At 39.4% G+C, this 16,359-nt stretch overlaps 1 protein-coding gene across 5 annotated transcripts in view; it reads left to right on the forward strand.

Annotated features, from left to right (window-relative positions):
• The window catches only part of NLN (neurolysin), a 45,602-nt gene extending 36,963 nt beyond the window's left edge, over window positions 1–8,639 (forward strand). For all 5 annotated transcript variants that reach the window (XM_069001038.1, XM_069001041.1, XM_069001040.1 and 2 more), the window contains exon 13: window positions 7,472–8,639. In XM_069001038.1, the coding sequence (XP_068857139.1) occupies window positions 7,472–7,606 (135 nt within the window). In that variant the 3' untranslated portion in view covers window positions 7,607–8,639. The remainder of the gene's footprint in view (window positions 1–7,471) is intronic.
• The last annotated feature ends 7,720 nt before the right edge of the window (window positions 8,640–16,359 follow it).

A 16,359-nucleotide genomic window follows, 5' to 3' on the forward strand; every position in this document is an offset into this window, starting at 1 on the left:
TGTGGCTCTGATGTGCCAGGCCATCGAATCCACACCGTCCAGAAAACCCGGTTCTCCCGTGCCTCTTCCTGGCTAGAGTCAGGGCCTCTCTAGCCCTGGTTATCATTCTTTCCCTGGGCATACATTCTAGAGGTCCCTTCAAGGGGATCCGACATATCATCCTCCCTTCTGTAATACCTGGCAGCTCGGTCACGGGAGGCTGAGGCTACTTTCACCTTAGCGGAACCCCCTCGGTTAGTGCCTCCCTCCTTGCGTTCACACACCCACACTGCCAGGACAGAAGTGGGTTTCCCATCCCACCTTCTCATGTCTTCCCCATGCTCGCACAGAAAAAAAACACAGCTCAGCTTGTGGGGTGTACCCTCTCTCTCTCTAGCCAGGGGATGATGGGCTCTGACTTGGGGGCCTGTGACTCGCACTGGTGCCACACTAATCTTCCTCATCTCCTCCCTCATCTCTTTCATCTCCTCTTTGAGGTCCTTAACCACAGCAGAGACATGAGCTTTCAGCAGACCATTGACTGTACTCTCATAATTTCTGAGCCTGTTCACAACAGAGCCCACTGTTTCTCAGTTATTCTCAGCATCAGTCATTGCAATGAAGGAGCTGTATTGCAGTGGCCCTAGCTTTGCCAGATTCCACAACATCTGTCCTGTGCACCTGACCCTATTGGGGTCATTATCATGCTGTCCATCCCTCCCAAAGAGTGCCTGTAATACTGCCACCTCTCTTAGCTGCTGGATCCTTTCCTCAAGTGTCTTCCATTGCATTCTATGATGGTACTCCTGCAGTCTTGTCTTTGTGAATGAACTTTTGTCTCACACCCATTAAAAGCCGCTCCCAGAGAGAAAGGGGCCTGTAGTGGGTTGAGTTTGTAACTGGGTGGAAACACCAATTTAGTGTAGTGGTTTGGTCCAAGATACTCATTACTGTTTATCTTCTGTGAGATAAGAATTAGGAGAAATGCAAAGCAGGCATCAAACTTGAAAGAATATAAAGAAGTTTATTAACAGACCTAAAAGAAGAAAGAAAAAAAAATCATACCACACCTTCAGAACTCTTCTCCTCCCCCCACCTTCCTCCCTTCTCCCAGTGACAATGTAAAAAGACAACCCTTAAGATGTTCAGTCTGTTTACCACTTCCATAATAACCTTGTTCAGTCCATTTAGGAAGAGGAGTCTCTCTTGCTCATGCTATAAACACATTATCAAGAGACAGCCGCCCGGGTTGGTTCTCTGCTCGCATGCGAGTCCCTTCCCCCAACTTGCAGCTTTTCCCACAACTGCTTTCAAGGGTCCACTCTTGAAGTTTTTTGGGGTACAATTTTAAGGTTGAGCCGTTCAGAAACAAAAGTTCTCTTCACCCATCTCTGGGAGCATTTCATCTCTAAGAACAGAGGCCCTTCTCCTTCCCTGGGAGCAAAGGGTCTTCCTCATCTTCATTTTTAGGACTATCTCTGGGAGCATCTCTAGGAACTGAGGTCTTCTCCTTTCCCATTTGGAGCAAAAGTCCTCATCGCTTCCATCTCTCCCTGTCCAAGCTTCTCATGAAATTACAGCTGCGTCAGCATCTGCCTATCTCAGCGCAGGTGCTTTTGCTTACAAGTTGAACTGAACACTCCACCCCCCATATCTTCATGAAATTACAACGGGATACTCTGATATATCATAGCTTCACAACAGAATTTCAGCTTTAAGCATCTCCTCTTTCTCTTCCCTCAGGTTTTCAGCTCTTCACAGCACTAAAAGGTTTAATCTCACCCAGGCCTTGCAGCTGGAATGTGGCTTATTGCAGTGGAGAGGGAGGGAAGCCGAGCTGCTCCGGCTGCCCACAGCAGGGCTGTGGGGGAGTTCCACGGGTGGAACAGGTCCATCGGCTCCAGGATGGCTGTGGCCCAGCCCGGCCTGGCCCGAGCAGGGCCTGGGCTGGGCCCACTGGCCCCACACAAGGCTCGCAGCCACCTGGCCCAGTGCCGGAAACAAGAGAGAGCCTCCGCCTCAGGGTTTCCTGTTCTTAAGTGTGGATCACAGAGGCGGTCACAACTTTAAGTGGCTTAAAGAATTGTCCGTGTTCAAACTGGCCAGCTGATAGGTTCTGTCAGGTCATAGAGGAAGCTGTAAAAAGAACATCACTTCCAAGACTTAGCTTGCTAACCTATGACAGGCCCTGGCTCCCTCACAAATATCTGGTCCACACCTGGGTCCTGGGTCAATGATCCCAGATACCTTGCCTCGCCACTATCCAGTTGCACGCCTGTACCCATAAGGTCCCAAACCCGAAGCAGCCAGGTTGTATGAGGCTCACGCCCCCGCCGCACAATGTCTTTTTGCATGTTATGGAGACTGTCGTACGACAGGGACTCAGTGATGATTTCTGGCTCTGACTCTCCTGCTGGTTGTGAGGGCCCTGCTGGTTGTGAGGGCCCTGGTTCCCCATCATCATTATTAGCTGGTCGTACTGATTTGGTTTTATACTTCCTCCTTTGCACCGGGGTACTGCTGCTGGCTGTGATTGCCCTTGTGGTTCCGCTGGAACCTGAATGGTTGTAACATCCGTGGGTTCTGCTGCTGCACCATCAGACTGTCCCCCTTTGGGGCAGGGAGAAGGTTTCCCACTAGCTGGGGAGGTGTAATCCCTCAGCAGCACCTGGCACATCTCGCGCATCTCCTTCACCAGTGCCCTCACTAAATCTGGGTGGTTCATTTCTGGGGTGGGCTGTTGGGCAGTATCAGGCTGTGGGGCAGGGTCAGGCTGTGGTGCAGGATCTCTAGTGTCCGGGGCCGTGTCAGGCTCTGGGGCAGGATCAGGCTCTGGGGTAGGATCTCTAGTTTCTGGGGCCAGTGTCTGGGTAGTTATCCAAATCAATCTCAACTTATCCCTGGATGCTAAATAGAGTAGGCCTATCAGCACCAATTGGTTAGTACTCAGAGGAAATCTAAACCCTTCAAAAATGGGTGGGGTGGGCCCAAAGAACTGGTTGAGGGGTTGGGAGAAAACTTCCCCTGGTGTCATTTCCTTACAGAAGGTACCATTGTTAACATAACCCCAAAAACATGCACTTAGTGTGTGATAGCCCTTTATCCACGTGCCCACATTCCAGAGGAAGTTAAAAGCCCATGAATTCCTCACCTTCTTGACCCATAGTGCAAATTGGATAGCAGCAATGGTAGCTTTAGTCAGAGGACCCATGTTTAGGTAAGGAGCTGCAAAGGGGAAGAATATAGCCACAGCCACCTGCCACCTGAGCCAGGGTAAACTAGACTACATAGTGCTGCCTAACAAGGTTCCTATATCCAGCACACAAAATTAAGTTACCCAGGAACTGTTATTCCTTTTTCACCCCTTTCTCTTAATGCCCTCAGGCCCCACATTGGGCACCAAGATCTGTCTTGGTTTGAAAGACAGGTGTCTGCTAAGGAAGGCAGGAGCCTCCCTTGGAATGGAAGAAAAAAATTGCAACCCCCTTCCCTCTGAATTATTATAATTTTGAAATTAAGGGGCTTTCAGGCAAAGATATGAGGAACAGGAATAACAGTTCTTTACTATTATATATCTATATGTGTATAACCAGTCAAACAAACAACAATAACTCTGGCAGTAACAGCAAACAATCCCAAACCCAGTCCCAGCCTTCTCGGCTGTCGGGCCCTTTCCCCTCGGGTGCAGTTCCGCTCGCAGCCGGCAGGGGCGCTGGCGGCTCCCGGTGAGCAGGGCAGGTGCGATGGTTCCCCCGCGGCTGCAGGGGGCGCTCCGGAGCGAGCTCGGGGAGCACACGGCTGCTCTGGTGCCCTGGGATCCCCGGGAGGGATGGGACAAAGGCTTCACAAACCCCCTGGGCAGCTGATCCTGGTGTCCGGCCGGACCCTCAGGAACAGAAGGCTGGAACAGCAGGGACGAGCACAAATCCTGGGTGGCAGACAAGATGTATCCAAACTCAGGAGCTGCGGTGGGAACCCCGGAGGTCTCAGCAGGCAGGGTGAGCAGGGCTACAGAGTAGCGAAGGCTCAAAGCAACGGCGGGGGCAGGGCGGCCACAGCCCTGCTCCCAGCAGGGCAGGGAAAAATGGACTTGGGAATTCCAGGGTCTCTCCGGTAGAAGGAAGGCAGCTGAAGAAGCAGCCTCTCTCTCCGTCCAAATGCTGGGAACTGACTGCCCACAAACCCAAGTGAAAAAGAGTAGTCAGATGCACCCCACCGCTGTGGCCAGGTCTTTTGTTTTTCCTAAGCACCCAGTAATTTGTCCTCCTGGCAACATGTATGGGGGAAATTCCTTTAAGAGAAAAAGAAAGCAGGAGGATAACTAAAGCCCCAACATACAGTTATTAAATCATCATATATTTAATACTGTAGTACTTTTAAGATATTGTGTTGCCTTGTCTAATGCCTTCTGCTGTAATTTTAGACTGACAAAACATTCCTCCGTTGCAAAAGCAGATGTATATTCATTATGCTGTGAAACCTGTATGATAGTAGTGATCTGTTTCTTTTACATTTCCATTACATTTTAGGTATGTCAACTGTGTGGTCCTTTTATGTAGTTACTGTTTAGAAAACTGAATTTATTTTGAGCTTTCTGTCACAGCATAGCATAATATGAAAATTGTTTCATCTTCAGTTTAAATCCCAAGTCCCTTTTGAAGTCCAAATCATTAAGAGGTTCTAGATTTACTGGGTCTTTTTTCCCTAGAGTAATTCTCCAGCCTCTTCTGCCTCCAGCAGAAAAAACGGCTAAATAATAATGTGGTTAGTGGTTCTGCCAATTCTGGCAACGTTTTTCACAGATTATAGGATTATAGTATTAGTTGAGGTGCTACAGATGAGATAGATGAGTTCTATCATAGGAAAGACCTTTTGGTTTTCCTGATCCTCTTAACTCTGGTCTTGATTCAGCTGCCAGCAGTAGTTCTACCTTTTGATAGAAGTATAAGAGAGAAATAAAGGAGAGAGTAGAAAATGCATGACTGTCCTTTTCCTCACCTGGAATTTGCCTTCTTTCCTCCTTGTACTTACTACAGCAACCAGAACTTCTAGAACTGTCCATCCCTCTAGAGGATGGAGATAGTAAACTCCTCTCTGGGCAAAGAGAGGAGTCCAAAGAATACACGTGGTAGGACTGTGAAACTAAGGCAGTGGTTAGGCCAACAAAACCCAAAAGGGGTTTTATGGAGAAAGCAGCCAACTTCACAGTTTGAGAGAAGAAGTGACATAGGGTTTGGAGGTTAAGATTAATTGTGAAGGGATAGGGATTCATTACAGGTACATATGAGAATAAGCATACCTGCTTTTTCATTTGGAATCTCATCACTCATAAATAAGAGCAGTAGAGAAGAAGTGTCAAGTTAAATGAGTATATAAAATAACTTTTAATGAAATGTTGTTCATGGGTCTTAAAAATGGTATTTCAGGAGGGGTGAGACATGCTGTCTTTTATAACTTTGGGGAAGATGTTTAATGATGCTGGGGAACTTTGTGTCAGGTTTTTGTTCTGACATGCCCACATCCCTCCAGTGCCATCACACTTTTGTTCTGTCAGTTTTACTCTTTTTTCTCAAAACTCTATTTTGAGTAACTGTATGGGCAAAACCCTAAGCTATAGTTTGGCAGAATTGGTCTGTTACCTTTACTTCTCCTGAGGGATGCCTTGTATTCTAATTTTTTGTGAGAATTTTTGTTTTCTTTGCCTGTGTATGGGAGGCTTTGAGAAGAAATTAATTATGCTAAAAGTGAATATTTTTGTGGAATAGCTGGAAGACAACTAATGCCTCTTTTATTGTGAGGCCTATTATCCAGGCTAAGAAATGAAGAAGAAAAGTGATTATTTCTGTGTGTCACTCACTCTCTGGCATATGTGCACACAAGCACTTTGTGTGAATGCTGATATAACTTCAGGGGTAGTTGTGGAGATTTTTTTCCCTCCCTCTTCAATGCTATCTTTTCAAATTAGTTCTCTTTTAACCCAAATAATTGTGATAGCATCCCACAGGATGGGACAAACCATTTTTTATAAATAAATACTAGATAGCAGCATGTTTTTTGTAGTTACTCGTACTTCATTATATGTAGACTTAGACTAGTCTTCAGAACAGCAGAAAAGGAAAATGGTTAAGGTATTATGACTAGGGCTTATAGAAATTTGGCTTACTTTTTCCTGTTTGAATAAAAGCTCTCCTTCTGTTTTGAGCAACTATTATACAGCCTAATTTCAGAGACTGAATCTATAAAATTCTTCAACAAATAATTACTCTAACTTAATTGGTAGACAGACACTCCTCAATTCTTGCACTTTATCTGAAATAAGATCAGGTCTCCCTAGAACTGAGCAGTATTCTGACTCTGAAAGGACATCAGCAAAGACTCGAATCTACTCAAATAATACTTTTAAGCTACAAGGAACAATATATTAATTTGCTGCTGATGCTCAGGAAACTAACAAAAATAGTGAAGTGTGATCAGTGCTTCAGTGATTTTTAAAAAATTATTATTTTTTTTTTATTTATTTTAGATTTTTGCAGCTGTAATTCAGACAATGGAAATGGTAGTTAAATTAGGTCATGGAAGTCCATCACTTAAAAACACCTTTGCTTGTTTTTACAGTACAGTCATGAGGAAGCAATGTGATCCTGTTGGGTTGTGAGGGAAGTGTCTATGTGTATATACACTGACTAAAAGGAAGAACATTATCTTCAGTATCAGAAGCATTTGGGACATTTGCATGCAAAATAACATTTTCTCATTTGTAGTCATGTCTCAGAATCCCGGAGTTTTTCATATATATACGTTCCATAAAATACAACTTCTTTTTAAGAAACTCCTCATTACTTGTTTTCTCAGAAACTTCATTCATTTTTTAAAAGAAATCCATTCTTTCTGGAGCAATAATTTTTCTGCCTGAAATTAAAACCTGAGTTAAGTCTCATCTTCTTTAAGATACTTTAATAGGTGAGTTAGATGTGTTTGTATGTATGATATATACAACTATGTATATTATATGGGGTATGTGCCATGCCATTCCACAATGCTGTATCTGTCTTATCTCTGAAGTATCATGTCTGTTATCCAAACAGGGATTAAAGAAAGAGAAATCATCAGTTAGAGAAAGGATGTTGGGTTCCCTCTTCCTGCCTGTCAGTCACAAGGGCAGTCCTTCACTGAGGATTTTGAGGAGGTTGTGTGCTTGTTATACTTAATACAATGTCTTCAGACAAGTTGTGATTGTACCTTGAAAACCAGTGTAAAACCACAAGAAAAATAATTTCTTTACAATTGGTCAAATTTCTGCTCTTCTGAGTTCTTCCAGCAGATCTAAATTATACTTGTGATATATCCTGGTATATCCTAATTTGGTATTAGGAAAATCTGGAAGGAGAAACGTTGTTTTATCATGAGTATATTTTTCAATATGCAAAAAATACAGAAAAAGAGGCAGTTGGAAAGATAAGTAGTACTAACATTCTGCTTTACCTTCTATCAGGCTGGGATGAAATACAGAAACCTCATTTTGAAACCTGGAGGATCTTTGGATGGAATGGATATGCTACAAAATTTCTTGGAGCGTAAACCAAGCCAAAAAGCTTTCCTGTTGAGTAAGGGATTACGTGTTCCGTAAAGTTATGATTCCTTTGCAATGGCATATAAGCATGGAACGAGCTGGAAATGTCAGTGTATTTCACATTTTAACTATGTATCACTCTAGGGAAACTGGGTCATTTTTTGATGATTTTTTAAATTGTATAAATAAAAATGTGACTTTTACAAAAAGATTTCGTAGAACTACAAAATTCAACATATCAGGGAAATAATTCTGAGATGTGCAGAAGCTGAGGAATTTGGATGGTAATTTTTTTTAATTGTTATGAAATAATACTAATTAATACTAATCAGTATGAGGAGTTAATGCCATGTTTCTCTTTTAAGAGATGCACTTGAATTATGTCTTGTGAATGAATTTTAAAACTGAAGGGGATAAAAAGAACACTGCCAGCAATAAAGGAAACCGATTAATTCTTATTCTCTATTCTCTATTGTATTGATGGCTCACCAGGGTCTCTGATGGACAGGAAGTGTGTTCGATTATGTCATTGTCTGAGTTCAGTCCACTACCTGACAAATTTCAAGACTGAGAACCTGCCCCAGATACCTTTACAGCAGAGTTGTTTGTGTGATACTTTTAAACTTAATTCTGATGCATGTTAAATTTTTGTACTATTTATATACTTTTAAAGTATAACTAAAAATCAGCCAAAACCTATGACTTTTTCAGTTATTCCACCACTCTTTCTGTTGATGATCACAAATCAGTTCTTTGTTTTCCAATTATATCTACACTGGCATTGAAATACTGTACTTGAGCAGTAATAGTGGCTTCAGTTGGTTTGTTAAGTATTTTGAGGTACAAATAAGGAAGGAAGGAAATAAGATACCCCTGGTGGGAATGATAAAAGTCAATTAAAAGTTTTCCTGTTCCTTTCCAGTGTGGCATGGAGAGATGGTACAAATAAGTGCAATAGACTTAATGATTTCAGCTGTGGGAGTGTGAAAGTAATCGAGGAATTATTCTGCAGTTTTTCTGCAAGATGAGGAAAAATTAGTCCTACAAGCCAACTCTACACCATCTAAATAAAGCTGCTAATCCAAGTGCACTTTTCTTGTCTTAGATATCATATCTTACTGTGGTTTTACTATTACAGCATGTATATGAACAACTTTTTAATTTTTTTTACTAGCCAATACATTTTAGACATTTGAACCACAGTTGTAAACGTGGTAGGGGTTTATGTTTTTTTGTACAACAGTGAGATAAGAAAATGTGCCTGGTCAACTCAAAAGACTTTTTTCAGCGAAAGAGAACTGATATCATTCGCTTTGGGTCAAATCTGTCAATTTGTTTTAGGGGAAGAAATCTGACAATTGGGAGTATTCTCACAATTTGTGAGTATTTCTCAAAGTGAGAAATTGTATTTTTTTCCTTTTATTTTCTTGTAGAGCATTGAAACTGGGGAGTTAAAAATGAGCTTAATTAGTTTCTGTAATGGAAAATTTGAACGGACTTATCTTTGAACTGCACCAGTTAGATGTGAGGAATCATAAGTATTTGTAGCCAAAACAGATAAACTCTGCAGTCTGCCCAGACCACACAATTAAGTCAAATCTAACTCTTACAGTCAGTCACAATTTTAGGCCACAGTTCTGCTGCATCATGAAAAGGCAATAGGATACAATAGATGGAAATCACATATATGCAAACATCTTGAACAGTATTCAGCATGGCCAGACAAGATTATCCCAAAACCTATGAATTTTGCCTAGATTGATTTCCCTCACATTCTTTTGCTTACAGTATTTCACCGTCTTTTTATATGTTTAAAATTCTTGTGATTCTGTCTTAGCAACATGTTTTTTTCTTTCACACTGTAATGATAGCTCCTAAGAATGAAAACACTGTAAAAAATATACTAAGTGATACTTTCCCCAAATGAATCTGCAAATCTAAGCAATGGAATCTTCATTAAGAAGCAAAATGCAGTTTTTATTTTACAGTTGGTAGGCAGATTTCCACATGAGGGAGACCTTTCTCTGCATAAATCAGCAGTCTTGGATCAAGGTAGATAATTGTAAGTACAGTAATTATAGACAAAAAATATGTGATGATAAAAACTCGTGGTGATTTAAAAGTTAGACTTAGGACAGTACTGATGGTATGACAATTAAATTGAATTTTTAATTTTCTTACTCTTTAGTGTGTGTGCTTGTGTGTTGTACAATGTAGAGTAGGCAAGATACTGAAGTGCAGGAGAATGTCTGCTGTTACGTGTGTGTGAAAATGCCTGCGTGATTGTACAGTTATGTTAGCAGCAAATGGATATCCATGTGTGTAGGGAGAAAAAAACTAAACCATATTGTAACCACAAATGAAAGTGTTATGTTCTATATCTGTTCCCAAAGAATAGGATTTACTGTTCCTTCATCAGGCAATAATTAAGTCAGATCAGCCTATGGCTAAAACTACACTCAACGCAGAAGACTAATGGGTATGTTCTGAAGTGCTTATGAAAATCTTAATGTGGTAACATATCAAACTTATCTGCTAAGTTTTATATTGGCTTCTTGGAGCCTTCTGAATTAAATCAGGATTGGATTAAATGACTTTTTTTCTTCCAACTAAAAATTGTTCTATGATTCTATGAAATTGATGTTCACATTTTCTATTGTAAATACCTGATCTTGGAATGGAAAAGTAACCTGGGGAAAGACATTTTTTCTGTTTCTGCACCTGTCTATAATAGGCATGAAATTTCATATAGGACACTATACACTAAACTTTTTCTGACACTGTTCTAAGGCTGTGACATGGGGTCCCCCAATAAAACAATGAATACTTCTTCTGCTTTGGAAACATGAGTTGATAACCTTGACACCACCAGAAACCTTCATGTATATGAAACTATGGCAAAACATAGGTATCTGACAAGCCCAGCCTATTCTAGAGTTGCTAGACCCAGGCTTCCACTGAAAATTTCAAAACTATGAAAGCCTGAGTTTATTCCAATCCAACTTTAAGTACTCACTGTAATAAACAAGAAAGTAATTTGTAGTTTTTGTCTGTAACAACCAGCTGCCTTTTAAAGTTAATATTGTATCTTCTTAGAATTTCACTGTGTTTAGGGTTATTATTTTCTTGTATTAGAAATTCAGATTGGACTTTGGCTTCACAACAAAAGCTTCAAAGGAAAGGGAAAGGGTAAAATCAGAGACTCAGGAGAGAGTGCCTATTATCCACTGAGCAAGTGGATGACAAGCAATGGCTTTCTCTTTCTGTTGCTTCACTGTAAAGGGTAGAATGGTTTGAGCATGTGGCTGGGTCATGAGATGGCTAGGTGCTGGCCTTAGCAGCCCCTGCTGCCTAGTTGTCTGACATAGGTCCAACATGTAGGCTCTTTCTGGATTGTCTGCAAGTCATATGGTTAAACCTGAGTGGTAAAAACTGTCTGAATAAGATGTTTAAACTTTGCTCTGTGAGATGTGGTGGCTGTTGGTTGTTACTCTTCTCTCTCAAAAAATGAAATTAAATCCAAATACCTTTGGAGGTCATGCAAGATAGTTGAGTTAAATGGAGATTCCTGGAGGGGTTTTCCGGAGCTGTTTGCATGATAAGCGATTACTCATAGGGATTAGAGAGGCTAAATATCAGGTGGTTAGAGGAGAAGGAAGGAAAGCAGCTAGGTAGAAGGATGAAGTTGGAGAAGGGTATTTTGACAATAGTTGTAGAAGGGTTGAAGTGGATGTCAGAGGCAGATAGCAGGAAAAGACTAACTTGATGTATAGTGATTTGTGAAAGGCTATTTAAATGCTTCTCGTCATTTTATGAATTAGAAATGAGACATGCTTTTCTATGAATAAATTTCTATTCTTGCAGGCCAGAGAACGTGAGACTACGCACTGGCTTGTTACTTGATAACTTGACTTCTTCCTGACATCTGGACATTAATTTTTTGTTTCACCACTATTTTCTTCATTAATATATTTTAAATAATAGATTCTCATAGTGGAAGGAAAGAAGTTTTTGGGGAAGTTCAGTTTGTGGGGCGTATGCTGGAAATCCTATATACCGAATCATCATTGGCCTGTGTAAAAAGTGTAGATGATATTAAAGATGTGGTCCCAACCAGCAGTCAATCTATTTTAGACCTCATTAGGATAGATAAAGACAAATTAAGTAAATTAACTGGAAGTAAGTGGTTGCCTAGAAACCAAGAATCGTGACCTAATTTTATTCAGTATTGATTAACAGAGAATAAACTCAACCAATACTTGCTTGCTCTATACTCCTGATGAATTAAAAAGGTTAAAAATATCAGTGTTAAGAGAATCATGAAGTAAAATTATTGGAAAAAAAAAATTTAATTGTGATTGAAAAGTTGTATGTCTTTGAGATTCAATTGGCCAAAATCCCACAATTTCACAACTTAAAAATCTTTGTGAAAAATTCTGACTAAGAACCTCTCTGCTCACCAGTAAAAACAGCAATTAAAAATAAACAAAACCAAAGTGCGTGGTCAGAAGTAGGAAATAGTTATAAAATGAGGAATTGTAAAGTGTTAAAAACTATAAAGAAAGTTAAGACTGTCAAGGCAAAGAAAAAGGGATGAAAGTATTACAGCAAATAATTTGTGTAACTTACTTAATATGTTAAGAACAAATAAATAACACTTGTGTTACAGACCCTTCAGTGGATGGAAATGCTCATATGGCAGATGATAACCAAGACAATTTTTAATTCAGTTTCTCTTCTGCATTTACAAAGAAGCAATGTGAGGTAAGCATGTCATGTGAGAACAATGGGGTACTTTCCAGTCTATTGAGGAGCATATTAAGCAATACTATTAAGCAATAGTCATTGTGGCATGAGTAGGGTTGGATAACTTGTACCCTACAAACAAACAACACTTAGTGGTGAGGGGGTTTTTCCCAGTGCTGTTAATTTTGGGATAACTGGGTATGTGCCATTGTACCAGAACACTGCTAATGAGTTTTAGTCTTCAAAAACCAAATAGGTGACTATTGATAACATAGCTTGAAATCCAGCTTCAGCAAAACAACACGAAGGCATAAATATGGTTTTGTTGCTGAAGAATTAACAGTGAATATAATTTATAGAGTGCAGATGATTTTATGAAAAACAAGTTTTTTCAGACAAGCCTGATGTAATCATTTACAGCCATTACAAGCCTGTTGAGGGTGGTTGCAGAGAGATTTATGTAAGGAGTATTTGGTTTAGCTGCATATTTTCATTTAAAATAACACTTTATGATATCAATAGAGGATATATAAGATGGATTAAGAACAGCTAACTGTTGAGAGTATTTGTTGGCGTAGAATTACCACTGAATAGGATACAGTGATCTAAGTGCTTCAGGCATCACACAGGACTATAAAAATGTAAAATAATAATATAAAATCAGTGGTGATAGAATTTGTAAGGAACTGACAAAAAACAGCAATCACAATGAATTCTTTAGATTGAAATTCAGATGTACCATGGGCAAAGGAACATGCCTGTAGCAACTAAAATGTAGGTTAAAACTAAAGCTTGGAGGACTGTATTCTGTAAATTCCTGACTTCTGGAAGTATCTAGAGGCTAGTTACAGTAGCCAGTTCAATCAGAATTGTTTGGAGACTGTAGCAAGAAATGGTTAGGCAGTCTCATGATGGATGAGCTCAAAAGTATAAGAGCAAGTTACTAATGCTAGTTCTGTATACCATAGGAGTCAAATGGGCACAGCAATTGCACAGAATTTTGGTGTCCTGATTTTTAACTGGGGCTAGTAGGGACTGTTATTCCAAATAAACACAGGTGGTTCTATATCTAGAGTAAAGTTAAGCTGTGGAACTCCTTACCAAGGATATTGTAGAGGTGATAGTTCTGTGTGAGTTAAAAATAAAACAACACAATTCAGTCTTAGAAGAGAAGCCAGTGGAGGGTATTTAAAAACATTAAACCCTTTTCATCCTTAGGAAAGACCCTGCAAAGTAGGGGGTCTTTCCTAATAAGAACAGTATCCAAGATATTAACATGTGTTGCAGCCCTATTAACATTTCTTTTAGGCATCTGCTTTTAGCCACTGCTAGAGATAGGCTACTGTACCAAATCAGTGTGCTGCTTTATCTAGTATAGAAACTGGAGAAAGAGCAGAAGATGACTTACACTCTAGGTATTGCTGTCAGATACTAAACACTCTTCAGTAGGAAAATGTCAGCCAGAAGCTGAGGCCAATCATTTCAAAGAGAAAATAATCATGTTTTTAACACTGAAGACAAATCCAACTTTGTGAGCAGTTTATCCCAATAGTTAGTCCGTTCTTAATGTCTTCAAAGCAAGACAAATGAAACCTCTTCTAGGATGTACATGTTCACCAAACATGTTTTAGATTTCATTCACAGTGACTGGATGAAACAAAATGGCTGGTAATATACAAATCAGATTGATTTAATTTTTCCTCTTAAAACTCTACAATTCCATAAACCATATCTTAGCAAAAACATTTGTTGCATGTTGATGCAGGGAGGAGGTGTAAAACTACCAAATGTAATTCAATGCCAAAAACTTCTTGCCTTCTAAACCACTAATTGAAAGTTAAGCAAACATTTTTACCTGAAATAATTTTCTTTAACTGCATAATTGTAGGATATACAAACTTTTACAAGAAAAATGAGCAGACAGATGATTTTCTACATGATAGAAGATAAACTCATCCTTTGATTTCTTGTTGAAGAAGGCAGTGTTTTTCTGTGTAGAAACTGAGTATTACTCCAAAGTTATTGTTACAAATAGGATTTTTGAGTAGCCAAAGTTAGTTTTTCTTCATTGTGTTATCCCCTTTGAATGTCCACACTTCAGTTAGGTTGACTTCTTAAAATGACTTCTTTTTTACAGAGCTGGTATCTTCTGATTGGTCTCACTGTCAGGCCCAAAACTTATCCTCCCCCTCTCCCTTTCCTCTCCACTGAAGTGTTGCTGTCTTCAGGAATTTAATCAACACATTAGCTGAGATGTATAGCCTAAACTTGGGAGTAGCACTTAGCAAAGAACTGAGCAATTTGTATTTCTCCTTTTATTAAATTCTTTATTTGATAAGAACTAGTCATGGTTCAGCATCCAAGACAAGTTACTACCAAAATCTGGTAAAAGATCAGGAATCTAGTCAGAGTTTTACTGCAATGTAATGTATAGCATGTTACAAATATTGTTAGTCACGGAAAGCTTTTATAAGGACTTACTGATTCTATAAACATGAGAAAGTTTTGGCCTAAAGCATTAATGAGAAATGTCTCAAAGCACACGTTGTGTTTTGAGAGGTTACATCAAGAGGAATAACATTTTATTCACCTTGGTAAATTTTTAAAAGTGTGGGTTTGTATTTTAAGCTTAGTCAAGAAGTAAGACTTTAATCCTATTGAAAATTCAGAATTAAGACCCATAAAGATGACAGGGCTTAAATATTAGTTAATATAGTGCAATTAATAGCCTCTTATGTTGAAGTTTAATTTTTATACAAAAAACGCACATTCTCTATGGTAAGATGTATCGTAGAGATGATAAGAAAAATCGTCAGAAGTTGAGAGGTGTTATAGGTAAGCTGTATACATATTCACATTATGAATATGTTTTTGCCCAAGTGTGTTTATGCCTTATCTATTTCTACAGGAGCAGAGTAATTCTCTTTCCTGTCAAACATGGTAAACCCTGGATAAGCCCAGCCATAGGCTCCTTCAGCATTTCTAATGGAACTTAGTGCACAAGGGAAAGATTGAGCGTGGATCTGCATAAAGACAAAAACCTGAAGATATCTGACTTACTGGCAAATCAGCTTCTTTTTTCCTTCATTTTGTTTTCTCTATGCACTTTGTTCTGCTGGAGACATGCAGCAATACCCCTTAACCTGAAGAAGGAACTTCTGGTCTAGGATGGCTTTTTAGAACTTAACCACATTAGTCCTTGGTAAAAGTGTGGCTTAAGTCTGATGTGGCTGGCTTTCTTTTCTCTCTCATTCCTTAGGAATAACATTGAGTTTGCTTGACTTCTTACAGAAATTGATTAAATCACAAATTAGTTTCATTTTAGCCCTTCTCTCATGCCATCAGGTGTCCAGTGTGATCAATTCTCAGTAGAGCTGTACCTAGAAACCTGCATGCCTTGAAGACAAGAGAAGTAAGATAGAAATAGATTCTGTTTACTCTGAATAGAAAAAAAACATGCTATCTTTCTATTCAGACTAAAAGGAGAAAACTTAAGGGGAGGGGTGTGATACTCACATGGTAACACATAAATTTAGTGTACAAGAGTAAATTTAATGTGGTTAAGAAATGATATGTTAGAAAAGTGGTTGTTCCCCCAAATATATATGAAAATGAAATTCAGGACCCCTTATGAGAGGTATGATCTGTAAAGAAGAAAGAAACAAAGAAACAGACAATAAAACCCCACCTTCAGCCTTTACAGAAGACTAGTAGTCATCACTGAGACAACACAGAGAACTGTCTAATGAATTCCAAGACTTATCTAGGATCACAGGAAAAGAGGTTTTCACTACAGGGAAAAGTTTATCTGCATATCAGAGAAAAATGTAGTTAGTTCAGTCATGTAACTGTGTCTCATGGTCCTTCTCCTGGACAGAAGGAGATATACTATGAAACCATTCATAGATTTCAAGGCAGAAAAGTCAGTCTCAAGTGGAAGATCCTACCTAGGTTCTTCAAAAGCATGTCTAAAGCCTGAGCATTATAAATTCTCAAATTCTAGTAATTTCCCAGGTTGGAATGGCAGGAATTGCATTTGCTAATCATATATTATCTTCTTAATG

The sequence above is a fragment of the Aphelocoma coerulescens genome (assembly GCF_041296385.1).
Source record: "Aphelocoma coerulescens isolate FSJ_1873_10779 chromosome Z unlocalized genomic scaffold, UR_Acoe_1.0 ChrZ, whole genome shotgun sequence".
NCBI classification, from domain to species: Eukaryota; Metazoa; Chordata; class Aves; order Passeriformes; family Corvidae; genus Aphelocoma; species Aphelocoma coerulescens.